The 26,410-nt window shown below is 38.4% G+C and overlaps 1 protein-coding gene across 1 annotated transcript in view; it reads right to left on the minus strand.

Moving 5' to 3' along the window:
* Window positions 1-26,410, minus strand: part of LOC122790164 (interferon alpha/beta receptor 1-like) — an 809,243-nt gene that overhangs the window by 594,633 nt on the left and 188,200 nt on the right. Inside the window, exon 2 of the mRNA XM_044057756.1 lies at window positions 17,588-17,650. Within this exon, the coding sequence (XP_043913691.1) occupies window positions 17,588-17,650 (63 nt within the window). The remainder of the gene's footprint in view (window positions 1-17,587; window positions 17,651-26,410) is intronic.

Consider the following 26,410-nt stretch of genomic DNA (forward strand, 5'->3'; position numbering starts at 1 on the left):
TTTATATAGCAAATGTTTCCCTTTTCTGGTCAAACTGGGTAGATATAGGAACTCTTTTCAACTGAGACTTAGAAGGCTTTAATACAAAGCAGCTAATGTCATTTATCCACTTGCTTCTTTGCTTCACAGGGATGAAGACTTGCTGGTAATACCTGCAAATAAGACAAAGTACAAGAGGGACACTTTCTGACTCTACACTCTACCATCAGAGATTTTACTTGGCAGGGTATTCCCTTGTTCTAAGCTGAGACTTAGTACAATTTATCTGCAGGCAACCAACTCGTCTTAGATATGTTCTCCACATTAAAGCAAAAGTGGAAATTTTACCATCATTATAAATTAACTGAGTCACAGTATAATTCACGTCTAAAGGTTTTGGCTGAATTGAGGTTTCCACTTCTTGTCTGTTTACCTTTGCATAACTAGTACATGGGTGCATAAAACACTCCACTTTAACTTCTGAAGATAGTTAAGGGTTTTACACTAAATCCTGGTGCTGTGGTCCTCAGGATGCAAACTATGGCCACATGGTATGGTCCTACCCTTATGCTAACAATCTCTGAACTCTGACAATTAAGTTGATCCCAGCTGTATCCCTGTTCATGCTCCTGAATCAACATGACTTGGTTTTATGGCTGCTGGGTATATTATTCCTCCTTAAAGCAGGACAACAACACACTTATTCCTGTGGATCAGAAATGTGGCGCTTAACTTGGTGGCTGTTATTTCTCAAAATTGGAATGCTATCCCTATGGACTGGTCAACAGTTTCATCAGCTTAGTTATAAGATCCTCTACTTCCTTGAGCATAAAGCTCAAGTACCAAACGTGGACAATATTACATGGTTTGTACTCAACTTTGATTTGGCCAAGGAATAGATGGTCTTCCTGTACAGTTTATTTAGCAGTCCCTTTGATTCTATCTGATATATGTACCTATGAATGTTCATGATTCTGATGTTTTATAAATTTAAGTATGTTAAAGTTGTATCTATCCATCATTAAAAGAGATTGTTGGGCACTTTATGTAGCTACTTTGGTAGCAGTAAAGAAAGTTAAGAAGTCATCTTTCAAAAATAAGGCATAAAATGCATCACAGAGCATCTAGACCCTTGAGCTTCTGGGGGTCTACTGGTCACCGCACCTCAGGTTGTATGAGTAGGTTGCCACCTAGTCTAAAACTTGTCCTGCTCAGAGATATGAACTGAAGGTTACTATAGCTTGTGTGAGGGGTTGGGGATGGTGTAAGCACAATTTCTGTAATTTTCCTCACAAACCTCAGCTGTTTCTACAGAAGGTAGCTATACCTTGTGATGAGACTTTAAGCATTGTGGTTATTATTTCTTTAACTCTCCTCACAAGCCTCAGTGGTGCACATCAAAAGTTACTACAGCTTGTCTGGGGGCATTGTACTGTCCACAAGCAGCAAACTGAAATACATTACTATGACCGATTATGAGGAAAGTGAAAATATATTAAATATGAGATGTATATGCAGGTTACTATCTACTGGGGATAGTAGTATGGAGACATGATCTTTATATCCACCTGACAGCAACATGTTGAAATATGTTATTACAATCTGTTCATTCTTTTAGTTTCATTTCAGTCTGACATCACAGACATACTCTGAAGGTATCTATCTTTTGTGCAGAGGGGCTAAGAAGATATACTGTACATATACAACACAGCAGCAATTTGAAATATATTATTGTAACTGTTTTTCCATGTTAATCCCAATCTAACACCAGAAGACTATACAGACTCTTCCTTTTTGTTTTATTTTGTTTTTTTTTTGGGGGGGGTGGAATGCCAGTCATCATTCCTCAACATGATTTATGTAGGTTCAAGAATTTGTCTTCTGAGTTTATTGTAAACTATTATTTTGAATATTAAACCTTTTATATTACTTGATTCTTTCTTGAAAGAAAAAAATGAGACCATATCTTTCTTTCTCTCTTTTTTTTTTTACAAATAAATTTCGTTCAAGCCATCATTCGTTTACAAGTTGGAAAAAGATCTAAAATGCACCTCAATGCATCTATAATACCATGTGTATGTGGGTGGGCCTTACAGATTCCTTGCTTAATTCAGTTATTTCTTAATTCATTATGGTGCAGTCTTAGTCAATTAAGATGTGTAGAATGGATGCATAAAAAAGCAATGTGTAAAACTGAATTGCTTTCCTTAGCCATAATTTTTATTCAGACCATCAGTGGCTGAAAAGGTTGTTTAATCTTTTTTTTCTAAAATGTACCCTCGAGCATCTATGCCCCCGCTCCCCTAGTTTAATTCAATTACTTCCTCAACAATTATAAGGGTGCAGTCTTGTCTAGTTAGGATGTGACAAAATGATGAAAGAGGAAGCTGAAGACTGAGGCAAAAATGTGAGATGAGCAAGACAAAATAACATAAACAGTGAGGGATGGGTAGGATGGCTTAACTGGGGGGCAATGTAGTATGTATACAGGGGTACAGAGGACATTGAAGGTGATGCCATAGACCCTCTTCACCTGGGGTGCCAGTTTACATAAGACTATCCTGATTGTCCACACAAAATTACTATCTATCAAGAATATGTGATGAAATTAATATTTTCCACTTGAACCCTACATGGTAACCAAACTACTTCCAAAAGAAACATTTTCTGGCATATATAGTACAATATAGGTAGCAATATTTATTTCATTCAGAAAACCAAAAGTGTGCATCACATTTTGATGTATGCATTAAAACATGGGTTCCACATACTTACACATTGCCTTGGGTAACTTAACAAACAGTTGTAGAAAGGCAATCCTGTTAAAAACAGGTCTCCTTTTACAAATTACATTTAACTTTATTTTTTAGTCTGGTTTCTAATTGTGAACTATAGTTCTATGTTTATATCAAGTGCCTTTGTCATTGAATCATTGTAGGATCCCTGTCATGATAAATCAGGATTTCTTCTTCAACTCTCACAGGTTATGACTGGCTTTAGTAAACGTGCAGTCTTAACAGGTAGTGATGAGAATATGATTTTATGTTCTACTTTTGATAAACAAGGAGCTAGTAGAACAGAATATGCAGTTAAAATAATATAAATTTGATCATTTTCATATCTTATACCCAGAAGGAAGAGATTTTACTTTTGCTTCATTCCATAAAACATTTTCAGTAATGAATTTTTCATTGCAAGATTCTTCGTAAGAGTTTCCTTAAGATAACAATTAGCCTAGGTCCTTAAGTTTGTAAATTCATGTTCACTATTTCCAGTTTTCAGCTGTTAATGTCATCAATAAAAATTGATTCTAAGATCCTTATTAGACCACTGTTTGATGCATTTAAAAATTGGTGTTCAAACTAAACCATGATCGTAGGCAAACTGGAAGTTGAGTCTTTTGTAGGACAAAAAGGTTACAAAGCAGATTGAATTATTAACATAATCTTTCTTTATAGTACAAAACATTTAAAATTACCATCTGCTTTATAATCAGTTATGAGGGGCTTCTAATTACTAAAGCCTCATATATAAAATATAGTTGAATAAGACAAATTTGCAACCTTGAGAGCCAAATCTTTAGACTGAACAAGGAGCTGCAACATTGTCAGAGTCTGGGGGCAAACAAGCTGCACTAGTTGATGAACAATACAAATTAAAATCGTTTCACGATTCAAACATTCACCATTTGAATGTAGAATAATAACAAAACATACAAAATGGATACTAGTCTTTCCAGATATCTTGTGGGTCTTCTGGAATTAAATTGTGTATCTGCTTATATTGTTTTTCAATTAAAGAAAGCAGTACTCTTTGCGTAGAGTCGGAAGACATCTTTAACAAATTCCCTTACTTACAAAAGACATCTATGCATCTGTTAATCCAAACAAAACATCTGAAGACATCAACTACTATCTAAGTTATATGCCAGAATGATACCTGAGCAATTTATTCCCAAATTAGTTTCTGTTTTTTTCCTCACTGGAGGAAGTTAAGCTGGTAGCATTGCATCTTAAAGTGGGAACGGGTCCCAGTCCAGATGGATTTGATGCAACTCTTTATAAAAAGTTCAAACATCAGATTGTTTTAGTTGTTCTCAATTTACACAACACAGTAGCATAAATTTCAGACACTTCAATCACAGACATTTTTGTTTTAAAACCAAACTCAGAGCTTGTTAATCAGAACCTAACTTTCCATTTCAAAATTTAATCTGCATATCATTTTTTAAATGATCCTAACTAGAATGTACTATTCAATTGCAATAATCATATTCAGATTTCAGTCATATTTCACTGAGCCATAACAGATCTAGGACACTAATATCATCCTAGAACTAAGTTTGGTTTCACTGAGCCATAACAGATCTAGGAAACTATTATCCTAAAGTTTGGTTTCACTGAGCCATAACAGATCTAGGAAACTATTATCCTAAAGTTTGGTTTCACTGAGCCATAAGAGATCTAGGAAACTATTATCCTAAAGTTTGGTTTCACTGAGCCATAAGAGATCTAGGAAATTAATATCATCTTAGAACTAAGTTTGGTTTCACTGAGCCATAACAGATCTAGGAAACTATTATCCTAAAGTTTGGTTTCACTGAGCCATAAAAGATCTAGGAAACTAATATCATATTAGAACTAAGTTTGGTTTCACTGAGCCATAAGAGATCTAGGAAACTATTATCCTAAAGTTTGGTTTCACTGAGCCATAAGAGATCTAGGAAACTATTATCCTAAAGTTTGGTTTCACTGAGCCATAAAAGATCTAGGAAACTAATATCATCTTAGAACTAAGTTTGGTTTCACTGAGCCATAAGAGATCTAGGAAACTATTATCCTAGAACTAAGCTTGGTTTCACTGAGCCATAACAGATCTAGAAAACTGTTATCCTAAAACTAAATTTGGTTTCATTGAGCCATAACAGATCTAGAAAACTAATATCATCCTAGAACTAAATTTATCTTATAATTCAAGAACTGACAAAGGCATTTTTGCACCGGATGTGAGCAAGGCATTTTCTCATGCTCTACAGCCTTCCTATTCAAAATAGTAAACATATTTTTGTTTCTGAATAGAAGCCATCAACAGTTTATATGGTCCAGCTTCTACATGGATTGAAGTTTATAATAAAACACTGCCTCCTATAAAATATTCACAGGTTCAAGATAGAGATGCCCTCTGTCATTATATATTTTTCTGCTACCTCTTCAACATTTCTCCTTTAATTTCTTTCATAATCACTACTTGAATAGATGATATTTTACTATATTTTCAAAAAACATCAATATCCATTCCACACATTTTACCTGTGATTCAAGAATACAGTACACAAAATGGCATCCTGAACTCATCACTTGTTCATTCGCTAACTATCTCTTTAAATGTAGTCAGACACTTAGGGGTCAGATATAAACTGTATACATGTTAGTTAATACAGGTTTATCTCTCCTCAGTCCTAAATAAAATTACTATAGATTTGGAGAAATGGAAAATGTTTAAATGTATTCTATTAGTAACAGGTATATGAGTATGTGTCCACCATATAAATAAAACACATATGTTCTTTATTTGGCAATAATTTCTACAAGTTTTTCTTTTTTGTTCTGGACAAGGTAAAATATGCAAGCAGGGGATGATTTGGAGAAACTAGCACGCACAAAAGAACTCTGTTGGCAGGTACCTTTAAAAGCATACACTGCACCTGGATTAAGCAATTCCGTCAAGAGTAAGTATATCATGAAAAAGAGAGCTGTCAAATTCTAATTCAGTTTCATTTTTGGGGCATTTTGAATTATATTGTAAAATATTATTATTCTTGCTATGACTTGTTCCTGTGTGAAATAAAATCATTGGTGAGGGCTTTTAAGGTGGTGCATGTTTCATTATATTTGTTCTGAATAAGTCTTGTAATAAACAGATGAAAGCGTGTCTCAGCTATATCCTCAGGTTCCCTTTAGTGTGTGTTATTTCCTTTTCATTTATACACACTGACTGAGTTAGGAGTGTGATTTTCTTGTGTTTTACAGTCCTGTACTATTTGGCTGATTCCTCATGATCCAAAACTTCAATCAAATCCAAGTTGCACACAGCCTTAACTAACAGAATCTCCCAGTCTACTTCTGGCAGATTCATATTCTTCTGCAAGTATTATATTCCTCTGTGGGTATCACCCTCTTCATCTTCATCACTTGTTAATTTATTCCTTTTTCCTATCTCATCCTCCACTGTTGTGTTCATGGGATGATATACGGTATCAGTTATCCAGCACTTCCCAAGTGGGGTATTGTATCAAATGCCTTATCCACGTAAAGGTAGGCAGTATGCATCATTTTGCCTTCATTCATTGCCTTGGCGACCTTTTCAAAGAAGTCCATTGAGTTGAGTAGGCATGATCTGCCTTTGATGAAGCAAAACTCAGTCAGATCCATTGTCTGAAGGTTTCCTACATCATTATTAATGATATCCATAATAATTCTTTCCATGGGTTTCCATATGAGTCTAGTCAGACTTATGGGTCAGTAGTTCCCAGGATCCATTTATGGACCACCCTTGTGCAGAGTGATGACCACTGTAATCCCCCATTGGCATGGCACATAGCCTTCTTGGAGGCTATGGTATATGAGACATCCTGAGATATTATTGAGGCCCGTGGAAGCGTGTGGTGTTAGCCTTAAAAAGCACATACAGGACCTGCACCCTAGTGATAGTTGGGGGGTTATGTTTGATGATATTACTTGGGGAGCTGGGAGGAAGAGAGAAGCAAAACTGGAGCTGAATCTGTTGGCCAGCAGATCTGCAATATCTTCTTTATGAACTGCTGTGGACCGTCTTTGAGATTTTGGACCTTGCTAAAAATGCCTTGTGGCTGTCCTTGGCCTAGGAGGCCATCTTTACCTCAAAAGTGGCTTTGGTAGATCATCATTATCAAGGTGATAGTCCAGCAAACTACCTACCATCTCTGAAAACTAACTGTGATGTATGAATGGGTCCTCACCCCTATCAGATCTACTGACATAAAGCACAATGCCCACAAACAGTGAAACCCCAAAACAGGCAGGGTAAAGAGCCTATCTGCGCCCCCAACAGGTGCCTCTGGGGTGGTGGCCCTGGCAGCATGGGATGATGATTGTGTGGGTATTGTTGGCCTTTAGGGGCTGGAGGTTCACAGAGTGGCCACAGGAGTTGCAGTGGAAGTCATTGTATAAACAGGAAAATAAATGAAGATAAACTTCAAATTACAAAAACAAAATGTAATAAACAGAAAGGATAGTGACAAAGAGGGTGGGGTAAAGAAATGGAAACATACAATAAAATATAATTACTATATAATAATGAAACTATATTAGCTGAAGTGCAACTGCAGCACAACAAAAATCAGTATTTTAGCCATATTTATGAGGACATGGAAAATGACGTTTATGTATATGAATAGCAAGGTAAGGCAGTGAAAATGTTGTAGTCCCATTAATTTTATATAAAGCTCAGGCATAGTTTTAACAACCAGAGAAGTTGTGGACAGTACTTAATAAAGAGTTGAAGGATTTTATCTGAGAGGGGAAGAAGGCAAGAGTTAAGTGCAATAAGCTGATCTTTCCATTAGCAGAAGGTGGTTTAGCATTACCTGATTTGAAGGGATATTTTAGAGCTGCACAGTTAAGGTTCATATGAATAATACAAGCAGAAAGCTACAATTCAAAGTGAAAACAGATGATGATAAAGTAGGGGAAGGGAATTTAAGAAATAAGGCGAGAGTGATAGATGATGATAAAGTAGGGGAAGGGATTTAAGAAATAAGGCGAGAGTGATAGATGATGATAAAGTAGGGGAAGGGGATTTAAGAAATAAGGAGAGAGTGATAGATGATGATAAAGTAGGGAGAGTGATAGATGATGATAAAGTAGGAATTTAAGAAATAAGGAAAGAGTGATAGATGATGATAAAGTAGGGAAGGAAATGATAGATGATGATAAAGTATTTAAGAAATAAGGAGAGTGATAGATGATGATAAAGTAAGTGATAGATGATGATAAAGTTTTAAGAAATAAGGAGAGAGTGATAGATGATGATAAAGTAGGGGAAGGGGATTTAAGAAATAAGGAGAGAGTGATAGATGATGATAAAGTAGGGGAAGGGGATTTAAGAAATAAGGAGAGAGTGGGATTTTGGATGCATATGCTTAAGGAGAATAACAGCAGCCATACAGAATAAGAAAGAAATGATGCATTGTTATTATTATGCAAAAAGCCCAGAATTTCCAGACACAAGCTATATAAAATGATTAAGAGAGAAATTAGAGGAAAGAAAAATACTTCTGCAAGAAAAACTGTCAGAAGCTTCAAATTAAAATTTGTGATCATTAATACAACAGATTTGTGAAAAACAGTATATAGATCAAGAAACCTTGATCTGTTTGGAAAAAGAAGCATCTGAGGAAGAGCAAAAATATAAACAACAAACCAAAAGATATTTGGAAAGTATAAAACAAAATATGGACATGGGAAAGAAAGAGAGATTTGATATGGTGCAATATTTATGCAAAGGAGAAAGCCAAAGTAATCAACGTAAAGAAGGCAGCCCCAAAAATATTCAGAGAAATACAGGCAAAAGCATCCGGATATGGAAAATTTCACAATAAAAATAATATCACAAAGATGGAATGTAGAAAAGAAGATTAGTAAAGTAGAATTTAAAAAAAATAGAAGTTGAAGTTATGGCGTGACTGCGAAGTGAAGAATTTGGTGTAGGTCTAACACAGGTTACATCACAGCAGGATGGAGTTTAAGATCAGGAAACATCTGAAGAAGAAATATGGACAAAAGACAGATGGAGAAAGATAGATGTAATAAACACAATGCGCAGTATTTGAACAGACCAGAATCTATCATGCACTATCGCAAATAAACTAAAAATTTCAGTATAGGTGGAAAAATGTATAAGATATGAAAATAAACCTAAAGGAAAAGTACAAAATAAGCAATTTATTGATGACCCAAAAAAGTTTTATAGAGAATTGGGAAATAAGGTAAAAGGAATTGAAAGACCATCAAAAAAATAAGAAATAGATACATTTTGGAGAAGTATCTATGAAGATCCTGTGGAACATAACAAAGATGATAAATGGATAGAAAAAGTTAAGGAAAGAATAAGAGGTTTAAAGATACAGGATATGACATGGGATGAAGTAACAGCCAGAGAAATTGAAACAAAGTTAAGAAAACCTCTAATTGGAAAACCCCAGGCCCAGATGCAGTACCTAACTTTTGGTTGAAAGTATTAACATCTTTGCACGAAGATTTAGCCATGAGTAAGAACTATTTATATGCACACCCCAAACAGTCACCAACCTGGCTAACAAGAGGAAAAACAATGCTCCTACTTAAGAGTGAACCTGCAAGCTACTCTAAAAATTATAGACTGGTACCTTGCCTTCTCGGGACATATAAACTGTACATGGGAATTGATGCTGACGGAGTTTATAGTCATTTAGAAGAAAACTCAATTATGGCAGTAGAACAAAAGGGCAATAAAAGAAATTCATATGGAACAAAGGATCATTTATTGTTAAATAAAGTCATAATGGAGAACAGTAAAAAGGGGAAGAATCTAAGTATGGCATGGATTGACTACAAAAAAGCATTTGATAGTATCCCACATTCATGGATAAAAGAGTGCAAAACAATGTATAAGATACACCCTACACTGATCAACTAAATTACAGTGACCATGAAACAGTGGCAGACCATTTTGAAATTAAGCCATGATAAAGGACAAATTATTATCCCATGATAAAAATTCAAAGGGGGATATTCTCCAGGGTGACTCTCTGTGATCGCTGCTATTCTGTCTTGCCATTAACCCATTAAGCTGTCTACTTAACAGCTTAGGCCATGGCTATAATTTGGCTCTTAGAAAACAACAAAGGTAAAATACTTCTCATCTTCTCTTTGTCGATGATTTAAAACTGTATAGCTCATCAGATGAGAAACTTAAAGCACAACTGCAAGTTGTCAAAACTTTTTCAGATGACATAAGAATGTCATTTGGTCTTGATAAATGTGCAAAAGCAACCTTTAAAGCAGGAAAACTGCAACACCAGGAAAACATCAGTTTGGGACAAGAATGTAATATAAAAGAACTTGAGCAAGAAGGACTGTATAAATATTTCGGAATTTATGAATAATCAACAATAAAACATGAACAAATATGAATAAAACTTAGTAAGGAATACTTTAGAAGTCTTAAATTAATCTTGACATCTAGGAACAAAATCCAAGCTATAAACCAATTTGTTCTTCCTGTCTTAACTTATAGTTTTGGAGTGATTGACTGGCCCCAAAACATGTTGGATAGATTAGATAGGAAAACAAGGTGGATGCTTTATGCTCACCAAATGATTTATAAAAATCAGTGCATACCAAGATTATATATTCCCTGTTCCGGAAGAGGTATGGACCTCCTTGAAATTGATTATATGTATAAATCTGCAATTGTGAGAATCTACACATATCTGCCGACCTCACAAGACCCAAGCATAATGAATGTTTTGAAACATGAGGAGAATAAATCTAAGCTGACGTCTCTGCTTAACTAGCAGAAGCATATCAGCGTCAAGCAGGAATGGAAATCAAACCAGAAGGAGATAAAAATCAGGCAGCAACTGAATGTGCCAAAAAACAAAAGAAAGAATATAAGGTGAAGGACCAGATGAGAAGGCAAGAAATGTGGAAAAGAATAAATATAGTTGCAAGCATAGAAACTTCTGGAAGAACCGCTTGTTGATCAGGAACAAACACAGAAATGGTTGAGGAGAGGTAAATTCAAACCAAGAGATGAAGTTAATATTGGTGGCCTAAGACAGTGGGCTACATACACATTGGTTTACAATGTCTATTGAACATGTGGGTGAAACAGATAAATGTAGGTTTTGTAAAACCGAATTGGAAACAGTTCCACACCCTGTTGCTGGTTGCAACATACTAATGGCAGAAGGACTGTATACTGAAAGGCATAATAATGTGGCAAGAGTGTTGCACTGGGGATTGTGCAAACATTATGGTACTGAAGTGGTTGGAAAACACTGGAAACATGAGCCACAAAGCATCACAGAAAATGAGGAAGTCTACATCACATGGGATCATCCATTACCAACAGTTCAAAAGATAGCAAGCATTCATCATTCCACTCCATAAAGGCAGTACAGACACCAACACCACTAGTTTCTATCCTATTGCCATACTTTCCCACTCTCAGAAGTCCTGGAAAAATGGATTTGCTCACAACTGATGCCCTTATCTAACACAAAACAACCTCCTAACCCCCACACAACATGGATTCTGTCCTGGCCACAGTGCCAGCACTGCACGCCTCTCCTTCCTCCAGTCCATTAACCATGCTCGTGACTCTGGCAAAATCCTATCAACCCTGTTCCTAGACCTTTCCAAAGCCATTGACACTATCTTCCACCCTATACTCCTATCACAACTCTCCTCCATCAGTCTCTCCCCTTCCGTCATAACTTGGTTCACCAGCTACCTCTCCAAAAGACAACAAGCTGTTAAATGGAAACATTCCAGCTATTCCTTTCTATGCACCCCTACTGGGGTACCCCAAGGTTCTGTCCTTGGCCTCATACTTTTCAATATATTCATCAACAACTTTCACCGCTCCATCTCCAATTCTACACTAATCCAGTATGCAGATGATTCAACAATTATCTGCTCAGCTGACAACCGCTCCGACCTTCTGCAGATGACTCAGTGAGCTTTTCTCAAATATTGAAACCTGGATGCAAAACAACCTCCTAGCCCATAACACCAGTAAAACCAAATTCATGATTTTTTCCCCATCTAAACATTCCCCCATTGATAAAAAGTCCTTCAAGATCATAAGCCAGAATAACACCCTGATTGAAATTGTCCCTCACACCAAATTGCTCGGCGTGATTATCGACGAACATCTAAAATTCGATATTCAAATCCAAACTAACATAAAAAAAAAACCACCAAAAATTAGGACTCCTATATAGGCATAACCATTATCTCAACCCCTCTAGCAGAAAGACCCTCCCTTCACATACCTTCTCCCTTCCCTAATGTATGGTGCTCCTCTGTTCTTGAATCTTCAGCTCGGCCTTCAAACTAAATTAGAAACCTGCTACAATAAAATCTGCAAATTCCCCACCAGCTCCAGGAACTCATCCCATCACTGAATCTCCCTCCACTCACTGCAGTGGCTCAAGCTTCCCAACTATCTGAATCTCCTTAAACTCACCAATGCCCATAAGCTCATATTTAACCCATACTCCAGTTCCTCTCTCTCCACCTCCTTAACCCTCTATATTCTTAATCGCTCACTTAGGTCAGAAAAACAGAACCTGCTCAAAATCTGAAAACCTTTATGGCCACGTGGACACTCTCTGCTATCCCGCTCTTTAGCTAAACTATGGAACTCTATTCCTCCCTCTCTTAGAAATACTCATAACCACTTTAACTTTAAATCCCTCCTACATTCCCACCTATCTTCAAAGTGGGAACGTCCTTGCTCCTTCCCCACATGGGACCCTCCTGTATCAAAACCCACCTTCTGACTCTGTGCATCATCTCTGCATCACATCATGTGCCCTCCTACTGCTCCTTAACCTCCAAATGTTGTTAATAGTTTATTTCCAACAATTTCTCATCCTCAAATGTAATTCACTGTTAATGATCCTTAGAATGCTCTGTTGCTAGATTTTTACTACTATTATTGTGGAATGTAAAATTTCAGTTGTAATTCACAGTTAATGACTCAGACTGTACAGCAGCTAGATTTTATTATTATTGTAGAATGTAGAATTATTTTACTGTAGAATGCTGCATAAAGCTGTATGACTTCTTTGCTTTGTATGTGTATATGCTAATATGTTTGTCATTGTTACTGGAGCTTTTCTCCCTCCACTGAAAACAAGCTCTTTTTAGCCCTAATGGACTTCCCCGGTCATCAAACTGAAATAAATAAATATAAATAAACAAAACTGGATATAGTGGTCCAAGAAAAGAAGACAAAAGTAGCATTGATCATTGAAATCGTCACACCCAGTGACTACAGTGTCCTGCATACAGAGAGACACAAAGTCATAAAATATCAGGATCTGCAGGCAGAAATGAGAGCAATGTGGAAGAAAGATACCCAGACAGTTCCAATAGTAGTAGGAACAACAGGTCTTATAAAAAAAAAAGAGTCTACAATTATATTTAGATATGTTACCAATACATGTAACACCATACGAAATGCAGAAGGAGTCATTACTGGGCAGATTACACGTGCTGTGAAGAGCACTTCTGGCTGACATCAAAACTGAAACAATATTCATTTCATGAATGTCAGTCATACTTTGACTTAGGAATGGGGTCCATTCCCATCACAGTATTAGAAAACCAAAAAATTTGGAGAAATTAAAAAAAATATATATATATATTATTATATTTATAAAGTAGAAGAAAGTATTCTAAGAACTAAGCCAACACATGAATGGAGAAAGGAGATTCTGCTGACAGGTATGACTGCAATAAGGGATACAGACAATAGGCAAGAGGAGGTTGGATTTTACTGACAAAATCTGTAAAAGCAACCACGGTACTGGGAGCAAATAACTGGAAAGAGAAAGGTAATAAATTGTGAGGAGGCCAAAAAGACATTTGGAGGCCAAGACCTCCAAACCGTGGATCCTACCCAATTCGGCTTCGTGAAATGCAGATCCTGCCTGTTAAATCTGGTGGATTTCTTTGAAAGTTTGGCCAAGGCCACTTATGAGGGCAAATCTGTGCACACAGCATGCCTTGACTTGGCAAAGGCTTTTGACAAAATCCCACATTTGGGCATTACCAATAAACTTAGCAAATTTAATGTAAACCCCTTTGTTGTAAGATGAGTTGCCAACTGGCTCACAAACTGGAGACAATCTATCAAAGTGGGTGACTCCACATCAACCAGTAGACCTGTTACCAGTGAGGTGCCACAGAGGTCACTGCTAGGACCCCTACTGTTTTGTATATACTCCTCAGAAGTTCAGGTCAAAACTAAAGGGTTGTGGCTGACCAGGTTTGCAGATGATTGCAAACTAGGTGCAATCACTGAATCCCTAAATGACGTCAGTATACTCCAGGATGGTCTCACACAGACCAACAACAGGTGTATTAATCACAGGTTCAAACTGAATGCAAAGAAATGCATCATCATTCCCTTTGGCACAAACAATGTCCCTTCACACTATCAAATCAATAACAATACCCTAAGTACCCATGACTTCATAAAGGACCTGGGATCAATTGTTTATCGTGACCTTAACTTCGACCACCATGTGTCTACGGTTGTAAGAAAAGCTTTCCATGTGGCTCACTTGATTATTAAAGGCATCTCTTTGAGAGCAAAAGAAGTTACAATTCCCCTATACTTGGCACTTATCCAACCAATAATTCGGTATGATTCCTTATTCGGCATGTACCGTATTAAGCATCTACAGCAATTAGAGAGCCCTCAGAGGTTTCAAACAAAGAAGATCAAAGACCTCCAGCATGTGCCTTTCACGAACCGACTAAAATCTCTGTCACTATTGTCTGTATCATCTAGACTTCTTAGGGGAGACTTATGCCTGGTCTACAGAGCAACTCAAGACCCAAACCTAATGAACTTACTGCATATCCGTAAATCAAATGGGTCCAGGGCTACCCATTCCAAGAACTTAAATATGGTCTGTGACTTAAATAGGACATGCTGGAGGGACAGATTTATCTCCCAGTGACTGCCACATCTTTGGAACAAGCTACCAATTCATGTGAAACAGAGCACCTCTATGACACTGTTCAAGAGGAACCTGAATGAGTGGATGAGGCATCATAAATTCTTACCAGGGATAGCATCCAGTACCCTCCTGGACACGGGCAGTCATCACTAAATGCAATCTTGGGTATTGACTAGTACCACTACAGTATTACATTGGGTTAAAACGGCTAGGCTTAAAATGACCTCTGTGTCGATAGCCTAGTAATTTCCTATGATTCTATGATCCTATGACTGCAGGCTAGAGACTGACTTCCCTAATATCAGAGTATTGGCAGAGAGCAAGGGATAGGGGAATCGTAAGTGAAAGACCTGCTCTGGTAGAGTTTTTAGATGAATCTAGAACAGGAGTTGTTGTTAAAAAATGGATAATTAGTAGGGCAAATAAAATATTGTATGATAACTATAAGAATCAATCAGAAGAAGCTAAGAAATATTGAGAAGAAAGACTGGATACGCAATTCCCAAGAAAACAATGAGACCACATTCGTACGGCTCCTGGATGTTCAACAAGAAGCCTCGGGATTTCAGCTTGGAATTGTCTGCACAAGTACTTTTATACCCCTGTCAGACTCCAAAGAATTGTTACTAGGGTATATGACAAATGCTGGCGGTTTGATGGGGAGGAAAGAGGTAACTGAGAACATATGTTTTAGGGGTGTAAAAATTCCATGCAGAGTACAGTGTCAGAAATATTGGGAAAGCAAGTGGGTGTAACTGAGGAAAATAATGTTTTTGGCAGGATAATGGCTTCACCTTGTCTAAACATAGCAAGGCCTTCGTAAGTTCAATTCTAGTCGCTGCCAGAAAAGCAATTACTAGAAAACGGAAATCAAAGTCTAAACCAAGTGTTTTTGAAGTAGTCATGGCGACAAACCTGGAAGTGAGGTCTTTAGAAAAGGGTGGGAGCAAATTAGGAAAAGTGGAAGTCCTGCGGACAATACTTATAGAATAAAGTTTTGGTGAAGGAGTGAGGTTTAAAAGAAAGCAGAAATTGATCAATGTATGTAACGCTGGCTTGATGATAACTGTATAAATGTGAACATGTTAACATGGTTTGTTTTCTTATATATAAATATGTGTTGTTTATGTCTCAAGTGATAATTCAATAATGGTGTTAAAAATATATCAGTAACAATGGCAAGGTTGTACTGTAAATGCAGACAAATGTAACCTGACGTGCATCGTCTGTAGCCTAAGTTATATATGCAACTGTGTCAACTCCAGGTATTTCTATAGTTATAGCTTAATGTTAATAATTCCAAATCCATGCTACCTACAAGGTACAGAAGATTTTGTTTTAAAGCTTATATGATGGCAAACATAAATGTATTAATGCTTGACTTTTGTCTAGTGCAATGAAAGAAATATTGAATATTTTTATGTTATTTGTTTTGTAATAATTTTGATATTTCTCTAAATATTTCAACAATTACATGACATAGAATTGTTTAACCTCCTATGAACACTCACAGTTGTATGTAGAAAATGTTACTAGCAGTATGTGTGTTGCTTTAATGGCTACTGATATTTGAAGATGTTTATAGAACGTTACATAATTCATACCTGCTCTGGTTATTGTGGTTTATAAATGCAGTTTAAGAACTAGAATTGAATGAATGCAAGAATTGTAAAGATTACTTTGGACTAAACAGTTTGCCATTTATGGTTTTCTGTAACACATGTGATTCTGGAGACACAAATATTTGTTTAACTGTGAGACGATAACTTAATTTCTTTATTTTATTTATTTATTTATTTGACATTTGTTGACAGGGATAGTCCAACTGAGCTATTGCCCTTTTTTAGCCTAGGCCCAGGGAGAAAAGCTCCATAGTACAAAATAAGTAACTCAGCACAAATAAAAAATTGGGTAACATGCAGCAACAACTATTTCAGTATAATACAGTATAGTAAAAAGAAGTAATAGCAGAGTTAGATTATCATCAGTAGAACACAGTTCATAGAAGTTCATACAGTTTGCCTTTTTTTGTTTTAGGTGGTGCAGATCTATAAAAAACAGGCATATTGCATTAGGATATGGGCAGCAGGATTCTGGGTTTAAGTGAAAGGAGCGTAGACAGAGCATAGACAGTAGTTAGAGACTGCTGTGTCTTAATAAGAGGTTACTTTCTATGTGAATAGTTGAGGAGAGACAGAAAAGTGCACAATAAAGGTGTAGAAAGTGTTTAAAAGGCTTAATCCACACACACTGGGAGTTAAAACTAGAAACTCAGAGTTCCATTGGAGGGAATGAGTTTTCAAATGCAGAGCTTGTGACTGCCCAATGAAGTAATGTGTCTGCATGTGAATATATGAGCATGTGCACCATAGAAGGTATCCTGTCTGTCATATCTAGATATCACTAAGTGATGTCAGATGGGGTCCAGCAGAAGTATCATGTAAAGGACAGCATTTGATGTCCACAGTCCCCATGTTCAATTGTGGTTGTAAATAAAGTACCTGCTGTGAGAATAGAACCTGCAATCTTCCTATCATGCATTATGAAAGGCAAACATGTTAACTGTTGAGTCACCATGGCAGCAATGCTACTACAACCACCAAACATCCAGAACCTAACAAGCACATGTACTAACCAACCACTGGCATGTCTAACTGACATAAGCAGTTGCCAATCTATACTCACTAACCAAAAGTAACAACATATTTCCTGTGATGAAGCTACCTAAGAAGTTTAAATGCAGTACTAGTCTGTCTCCAATGATTGTGCTGAGAAATGGAGAACCAATGCATTTCAGAATGTACAGTATAAAATAGTTGTACTCACCCCTGCAAATGTGGGCCCCTCTGCTCTGATACTGTTGATGATTCTCCTTTCTGGCCACCAGAGCTATTAAACAAAAAAAGGGAGAAAGTAAAGTCCATTACAATCCATACTGGCATGATTTTTATTTAAAAAAATGAAATACCGTACATCTCATGAGCTCTCACTCTGACCTATTCTTCCCATCAGAATAGAGGGGTCTGTATGGTGCCCCTTCATGTGACTGGAGGGCTGCCAGCACTGCTCATAACTACAGCAAATGCCAGTGGCACCAGTAACCACACTAGGGAGACAGTGTGCATCCATTTTACAGCGGAGCTCTCACAATAGTCCCCCCACCAAATGGTACTGGCGGTCTCTGTGAAACAGGTGGAGAAAGATTTTTTACTTCTAAGAGCACCACCAGGACATGCTCTAGCTATTAGTGCCTTATGAATGTATAGCAATTCCCCAAGTCTCTCACCAGAGAATAATGGCTTGCTGGCATCTCCCAGTAGCACCCACTTCCCTTTATGGCAATTTGTTGTGTAGTATAAGGCAGCTCAATAGCACGGCTAGTGCACATGGTCGACATGGACTCAAACTTTGAACGTGTAGATGAGAAGGCAAAGAGGTGTGAAATAAAGCATAAGCAGTTCAGCTGTATTCTATGTTGTGCAACTTTTATCAAGACATTACTCTTTGGTGACCTCATGCCTATTAGGGTTAAACAGGACACTGCAGAGAGCCTCTTTCTGATATTGCCTCACCCACATATGTGCAGTGTGCGTCACAGATGCCCAGGTAGGTGCACTATGCTATGTAGCACTATTTGTGAGAGTCTACTTATGGGTGTGATGTGTAGAATGAGCAATTCAGAGGTGTTCATGAGCTGAGCCCTCATTTGCATAATTATTGTGCTCAGAGGCTCAAACAAGTACAATATAATCCCTGGCAGCTGAAGAAAGCCTTATAAAAGAAGATATAGAACTGCATTCTGATGACGAGCTTCACCTGTTGAAGGTAATTGACATCATGGAAATATGAACTAATACTTTCTGAAGGTCTGAGTAGCACTTTTCTTAGTAGCACCTTACAGAAGTTGTTGTAAATGATGATGTTGTGAAATATGCATTGCCAGTCAATGGTTTTAACAAGGGAAAAGTAGTCAGTGAGGCACACAAAAGAGAAACTACAAGAGATGGGAAGGTTAAAGGGAGGCACACCCTAAGGTAATTGTGAAGTGTACATCTTAAAGGAGGAATACCAGCACTGCCTTGTGACAGGATGAGGCACACAAATACTATGAATAGCATTTTTATAAGACACATATAGGTGTGTAAAACATTGCCTTGATACTTTTGCACACATGATAGCACTGTAGCTGCACACTGCATGGTAATGTGTATGTGAGTATCTGTGTGTCAGTTCATGATGAATATAACAGGTATTATCCTATGATGTCCCAGTAAAAGGGTGCATGTTGTGGGCTGTACACAAAAAATGCTGGTTATCTGCATGACCTAGGCTTGTGTGTGTGTCTGGGCGACAGTTGTTTGTACTGTTGCTTCTCAGCCTGTTAGCATTTGAAGCTTATATAGCACTCTCCTGTGACTACTATTAACATATCCAATTGAGTGTACAGGAGAGGTACTATACTCTATATAGAATAGGAGTACTCACACAGTGTACGTTTTATCCACTATACTCTATATAGAATAGGAGTACTCACACAGTATACGTTTTATCCACTATACTCTATATAGAATAGGAGTACTCACACAGTGTACGTTTTATCCACTATACTCTATATAGAATAGGAGTACTCATACAGTGTACGTTTTATCCACTATACTCTATATAGAACAGGAGTACTCACACAGTGTACGTTTTATCCACTATACTCTATATAGAACAGGAGTACTCACACAGTGTACGCTTTATCCACTATACTCTATATAGAATAGGAGTACTCACAAAGTGTACGTTTTATCCACTATACTCTATATAGAATAGGAGTACTCACACAGTGTACGTTTTATCCACTATACTCTATATAGAATAGGAGTACTCACACAGTGTAATTTTATCCACTATACTCTATATAGAACAGGAGTACTCACACAGTGTACGTTTTATCCACTATACTCTATATAGAACAGGAGTACTCACACAGTGTACGTTTTATCCACTATACTCTATATAGAACAGGAGTACTCACACAGTGTACATTTTATCCACTATACTCTATATAGAATAGGAGTACTCACACAGTGTATGTTTTATCCACTATACTCTATATAGAACAGGAGTACTCACACAGTGTACGTTTTATCCACTATACTCTATATAGAACAGGAGTACTCACACAGTGTACGTTTTATCCACTATACTCTATATAGAACAGGAGTACTCACACAGTGTATGTTTTATCCACTATACTCTATATAGAATAGGAGTACTCGCACAGTGTACGTTTTATCCAATATACTCTATATAGAACAGGAGTACTCACACAGTGTACGTTTTATCCACTATACTCTATATAGAAAAGGAGTACCCACACAGTGTACGTTTGATCCACTATACTCTATACAGAACAGGAGTACTCACACAGTGTACGTTTTATCCACTATACTCTATATAGAAAAGGAGTACTCACACAGTGTATGTTTTATCCACTATACTCTATATAGAATAGGAGTACTCACACAGTGTACGTTTTATCCACTATACTCTATATAGAACAGGAGTACTCACACAGTGTACATTTTATCCACTATACTCTATATAGAATAGGAGTACTCACACTATACTCTATATAGAACAGGAGTACTCACACAGTTCTATATAGAGTATAGTTTTATCCACTATACTCTATATACAATAGGAGTACTCACACAGTGTACGTTTTATCCACTATACTCTATATAGAATAGGAGTACTCACACAGTGTACGTTTTATCCACTATACTCTATATAGAATAGGAGTATTCACACAGTGTATGTTTTATCCACTATACTCTATATAGAATGGGAGTACTCACACAGTGTACGTTTTATCCACTATAGTCTATACAGAACAGGAGTACTCACACAGTGTACGCTTTATCCACTATACTCTATATAGAATAGGAGTACTCACACAGTGTACGTTTTATCCACTATACTCTATATGGAACAGGAGTTCTCACACAGTGTACGTTTTATCCACTATACTCTATATAGAACAGGAGTACTCACACAGTGTACGTTTTATCCACTATACTCTATATAGAAGAGGAGTACTCACACAATGTACGTTTTATCCACTATACTCTATATAGAACAGGAGTACTCACACAGTGTCCTTTTTATCCACTATACTCTATATAGAATAGGAGTACTCACACCGTGTACGTTTTATCCACTATACTCTGTATAGAACAGGAGTACTCACACAGTGTATGTTTTATCCACTATACTCTGTATAGAATAGGAGTACTCACACAGTGTACATTTTATCCACTATACTCTATATAGGAGTACTCACACAGTGTACGTGTATAGATCCATTGACAAGGGGAAGGTGGTCCACACAGCCTACCTGGACCTCGCAAAAGCCTTTGATACAATACCACACTCGGGCATTATAGATAAGCTCACCAGCTTAAATATAAACCCCTATGTCACTAGATGGATTGCAAACTGGCTCAAGGACAGAACCCACATGGTTAGAATTGCTGGAGCCATGTCAGACTCCAAACCAGTTACAAGTGGTGTCCTACAAGGCTCAGTCCTGGGACCTCTCTTGTTCGGTATATATTTCTCGGAGGTACAGGCCAACACGGAAGGACTGTGGCTGACCAAGTTCGCAGATGACTGCAAACTGGGCGCCATAATCGACTCAACAGCCGACACAGGCATCCTCCAAAAGGGCCTCATAGAAACAGACAACTGGTACCAGAGCCATGGCCTCAAGCTAAATGCCAAAAAGTGCATAGTCATCCCCTTTGGCAAAAACAAAGTTCCCACAAATTACCACATAGACGGTAATCCTTTAAGTACAGAAGAAGTAATTAGGGACCTGGGGACCCAAGCTGATAGCAATCTCTCATTTGACAACCACGTGGCCAAAGTGGTTAGAAAAACATTTTATATAGCCTACCTAATCATGAAGGGATTCACATCTAGATCAGGGGAGGTCATCGTGCCTCTTTACTCATCCCTCATCAGGCCCATAATTGAGTACAATGCCCCTTTTGGGATGTACCTTACCAGACACCTGCAGCAACTGGAAAGACCCCAAAAGTACCTCACCAAGAGGATCAAAGGGCTCAAACAGATGCCATATGCTGCCCGGTTAAAGAAACTCCAGCTCTACTCAGTGGCATACCACCTGTTCAAAGGTGATCTGTGCCTGACATATAAAGCCATGTCCAACCCGGAATTAATGGACATGCTGCACCTCAGAAAATCCAAATCCCATCAAGCTACGTGCTCGAGAGACTTGAACCTCAGCACTGAAATAAATAGGACATGCTGGAGGGACAGATTCATAACCCAGAGGCTCCCTTCACTCTGGAATAAAATCCCAGTCCAGGTTAGGCAGAGTCCCTCATTGACTCTCTTCAAGAAGAATCTTGATGAGTGGATGGGAGATCCTAGGTTTACCCTGGGTATCACTTCTGTGTCACTGTTTGACAGAGGCACAGTATACTAACCTCGAAAAAGGGCATAGCAAAATAAATTTAAAATGGGTGGCGAAAGCCAAACACATTTTGGCTAGGCTTATAAATGCCCTAGGGCAGATAGCCTAGTATGAACCTATGAACCTATGAATCTATAGAATAGGAGTACTCATACAGTGTACGTTTTATCCACTATACTCTATATAGAATAGGAGTACTCACACAGTGTACGTTTTATCCACTATACTCTATATAGAACAGGAGTACTCACACAGTGTACGTTTTATCCACTATACTCTATATAGAATAGGCTTACTCACACAGTGTACGTTTTATCCACTATACTCTATATAGAACAGAAGTACTCATACAGTGTACGTTTTATCCACTATACTCTATATAGAATAGGAGTACTCACACAGTGTATGTTTTATCCACTATACTCTATATAGAATAGGAGTACTCACACAGTGTACGTTTTATCCACTATACTCTATATAGAACAGGAGTACTCACACAGTGTACGTTTTATCCACTATACTCTATATAGAATAGGAGTACTCACACAGTGTACGTTTTATCCACTATACTCTATATAGAACAGGAGTACTCACACAGTGTACGTTTTATCCACTATACTCTATATAGAATAGGAGTACTCACACAGTGTACGTTTTATCCACTATACTCTATATAGAACAGGAGTACTCACACAGTGTACGTTTTATCCACTATACTCTATATAGAATAGGAGTACTCACACAGTGTACGTTTTATCCACTATACTCTATATAGAATAGGAGTACTCACACAGTGTATGTTTTATCCATTATACTCTATATAGAACAGGAGTACTCACACAGTCTACATTTTATCCACTATACTCTATATAGAATAGAAGTACTCACACATATGCCTGGCAATGGAAAGACTAGGAAGAGCGTGGCCTCCAACACAGAAAATGAGGTGTCACTGCAGGTCCGCCGTCTTTGTGGCCGATGGCTCTTCAGGCAGGAGACTGCTGACGAGTCATACTGTGAACATGCATGCAGGATCTTGTTGTTGATGTCAATTCAACTAGTGGCCAGAACTGCAAATACAAGCAGGTTAGACTTAAGGTCATTGGCCTAACCCATAATGCAGAAACCATGTACTCAACATTGCAGAGAAAGGTAGAGAGATAGAAGGGGCAATTGGCTGAACTAGCTTTGATGGAGATGGAGGAGTTTCTGGTCTCTCTGAGAAAGAGATGTTCAGTTTCATGGTATGATGTTGGACCTCAGAGCCAAGCTACAGTATGTCACAAAAGTAGTCATCAGAAGTGCCCTAGATGGGTATTGTTATTACACCATGATTAATTTCAATTGCTCTCTATATTACTGCCAATCTCACTGACATTGTGCACTTCAGCTACTACAGCTACATCAGGGAAACAACCTCCATGAGCACATGCACAAGATGCAGCATATAATCCAGCCTTGTTAGTATATCCTGTAGTGTTAAATCCATGCTGGGAGTGAGGTAGAAGTAATCAGTTATAATGACACTGGGATTTGTACTCTGCTGTCTTCAAAAGTGATTCTCTAACTGGCACTGCCACTGTGGGACAACCACCATGGGACCACCACTGGCTGATGTTGGAGAATCATCCTTCTCTGATAATGGTGACAATGAACAGCTGGTGATGGAGTATAGTGTCTGTGCTGGATACAGACAGAGTGAAGACAATATTCTCCTACCCATATGATAGACACTAAGAGACACTTACCACAAAGGAAGGACAGATTAATGCAGATATTTACACTCAGGGCAGTGGATCATCCCCTTTGGCCCAGACATCAATACCCCAAGCTTCATAGGGCAGGGATATGACCACTTGGGTGCACATTCTGGTACATGTTGAATACACAGGAACTGCCTTCCCTGGAACTAGTTGTGCAGATGAGTGTGATCCAGTGCATGTGCATGAATATCATGGCGGCACAGGGTAGTACCACCTCAGCTGATCCAAGTGCTGTAGGGTGTGCAGAATGATCTCTAGGAATGCATGTCCCATATCTGTGACATTTTTGACAGAATCAATTGCATACTGGTATAAAGCATGTCCTCCCAGGTTCTCGCGTCCTGTGACAAATATGGTCCAAGCCATGGATCCACCTCTGCCTCCACAGATGGTAACCATCATGGATGTGGACAGCCAAGGTCATGGTCACAGTCATGTAGCACCACTGCTTCCGTAGAAACATAAGGTGTGAAGAAGGTGTCTACAGGTAGGGCAAGACATATCTAAAGTTGTGGCACTTGCATAACAGACGCTCCCTATGGTCACATAACACACTTACATCTAACCAGAGTCATGGTACTACTCACAAAACTCCTGATAGAGGTAGCATCTGTGAACAGGGCCATAGAGGGAATGGCCCCTATCAACTACTGCTGAGGCTGTGTCCCAGCATATCCACATACACACACACACACACACACACACACACACACACACACACACACACACACACACACACACAAGTACACAAACCATTGCAGTAAGAGTAACCCATCACAAAGCTTTCTAGAGTAATCCCTTCCCAACCCAAGTCATACATACAGTATGCTCACAACTTTTCAGTTTGTACAACAATCACACATTTCCCTGTGGAAAACGTAGCACACTTGTGTTCCCCCCTCACCTTTGCAAATGATGATGATGATGATGATGATTGTACCCTGCTCTTTGTTACTTATGCTACCTATGTTCGATACACTGTGGAGTGAGTCTATGCATGAGAAAGCACAGTCTGGCGTTGGTGTTGCATGCATCACTTTTACTATAGTGTATATGCTTTACTGCAGGTTTAAGCTGTGTGCCAGACAGTGCCTCTTTAACTGTGCCATGGCACACTGAGCCTGGCTCATCCTCCAGCCCCTGGTCTGGCAGTGCCTCCATGACAGTGCCATGGTACACTGAGCCTGGCTCCATCTAGCATGTTAGACATAGCCCATCCTCCATCACCCGGTGTGGCAGTGCCTCCATGACAGTGCTATGGCACACTGAGCCTGGCTCCATCTAGCATGTTAGGTATGGTTCATCCTCAATCACCTGGTGTGTCAGTGCCTCCATGATAGTACCATGCCACACTGAACCTGGCTCCATCTAGCATGTTAGACATAGCCCATCCTCCATCACCCGGTGTGGCAGTGCCTCCATGACAGTGCCATGCCACACTGAACCTGGCTCCATCTAGCATGTTAGACATAGCCCATCCTCCATCACCCACTGTGCTTGGAGATACTCATCCTGCATCTGGCCAACTTGCTTCCTAATTTTCATATTGAGTGCCACTGCATGCATTAAACTATTTTTGCGTGTGTGTCAGGGATATATTGCGTGACACCACATAATGGCACATTGTCAGACAGCCCATGAGTTAAGTAAACTTTTCTGTACCTGAGAAAGTGCATAAAATACAGGCAGTCTGGGATTAGGAACTAAAAACTTCCCTTCAAACTTTTCAGAATTCCTTTTGATTTTTATTAGCTTTTCAATCAGCACAATGACTCCTGTATGAATATGAAGTAAAGGCTTTGCATGCAGTCTTTGATATTCATGTCACTTTGATATGACAGCATACTTATCTTTTGTAATCACTACCACATTACCCCTTATCTGCTTGTTTCACTGTTACAGATGAATTAGAGGTACTATTTTCAGACCTTCCCATTTAAATGTGTTCAGATTACAGCACAGTGATGGGACTGTCATCACTTACAGCTGAGCTCCTTTTCAGCATGGATAAAGACACACATTCATCAGCCTCATTATCAAACATACCAAAGCTCATTGACCACATCCTACACCTTCACTCCCTCCAAGAACAGGATAAAGACACACATTCATCAGCCTCATTATCAAACATACCAAAGCTCATTGACCACATCCTATACCTTCACTCCCTCCAAGAACAGGATAAAGACACACATTCATCAGCCTCATTATCAAACATGCAAAGTTCATTGACCACGTCCTACACCTTCACTCCCTCCAAGAACAGGATAAAGACACACATTCATCAGCCTCATTATCAAACATGCAAAGCTCATTGACCACGTCCTACACCGTCACTCCCTCCAAGAACAGACTGCCCATCTGCATAAAACAAAGTTTGTCCCTGTCATTTTC

This window comes from Protopterus annectens, chromosome 15.part0 (assembly GCF_019279795.1).
Source record: "Protopterus annectens isolate FY-2018-M chromosome 15.part0, PAN1.0, whole genome shotgun sequence".
Lineage (NCBI taxonomy): Eukaryota > Metazoa > Chordata > Ceratodontiformes > Protopteridae > Protopterus > Protopterus annectens.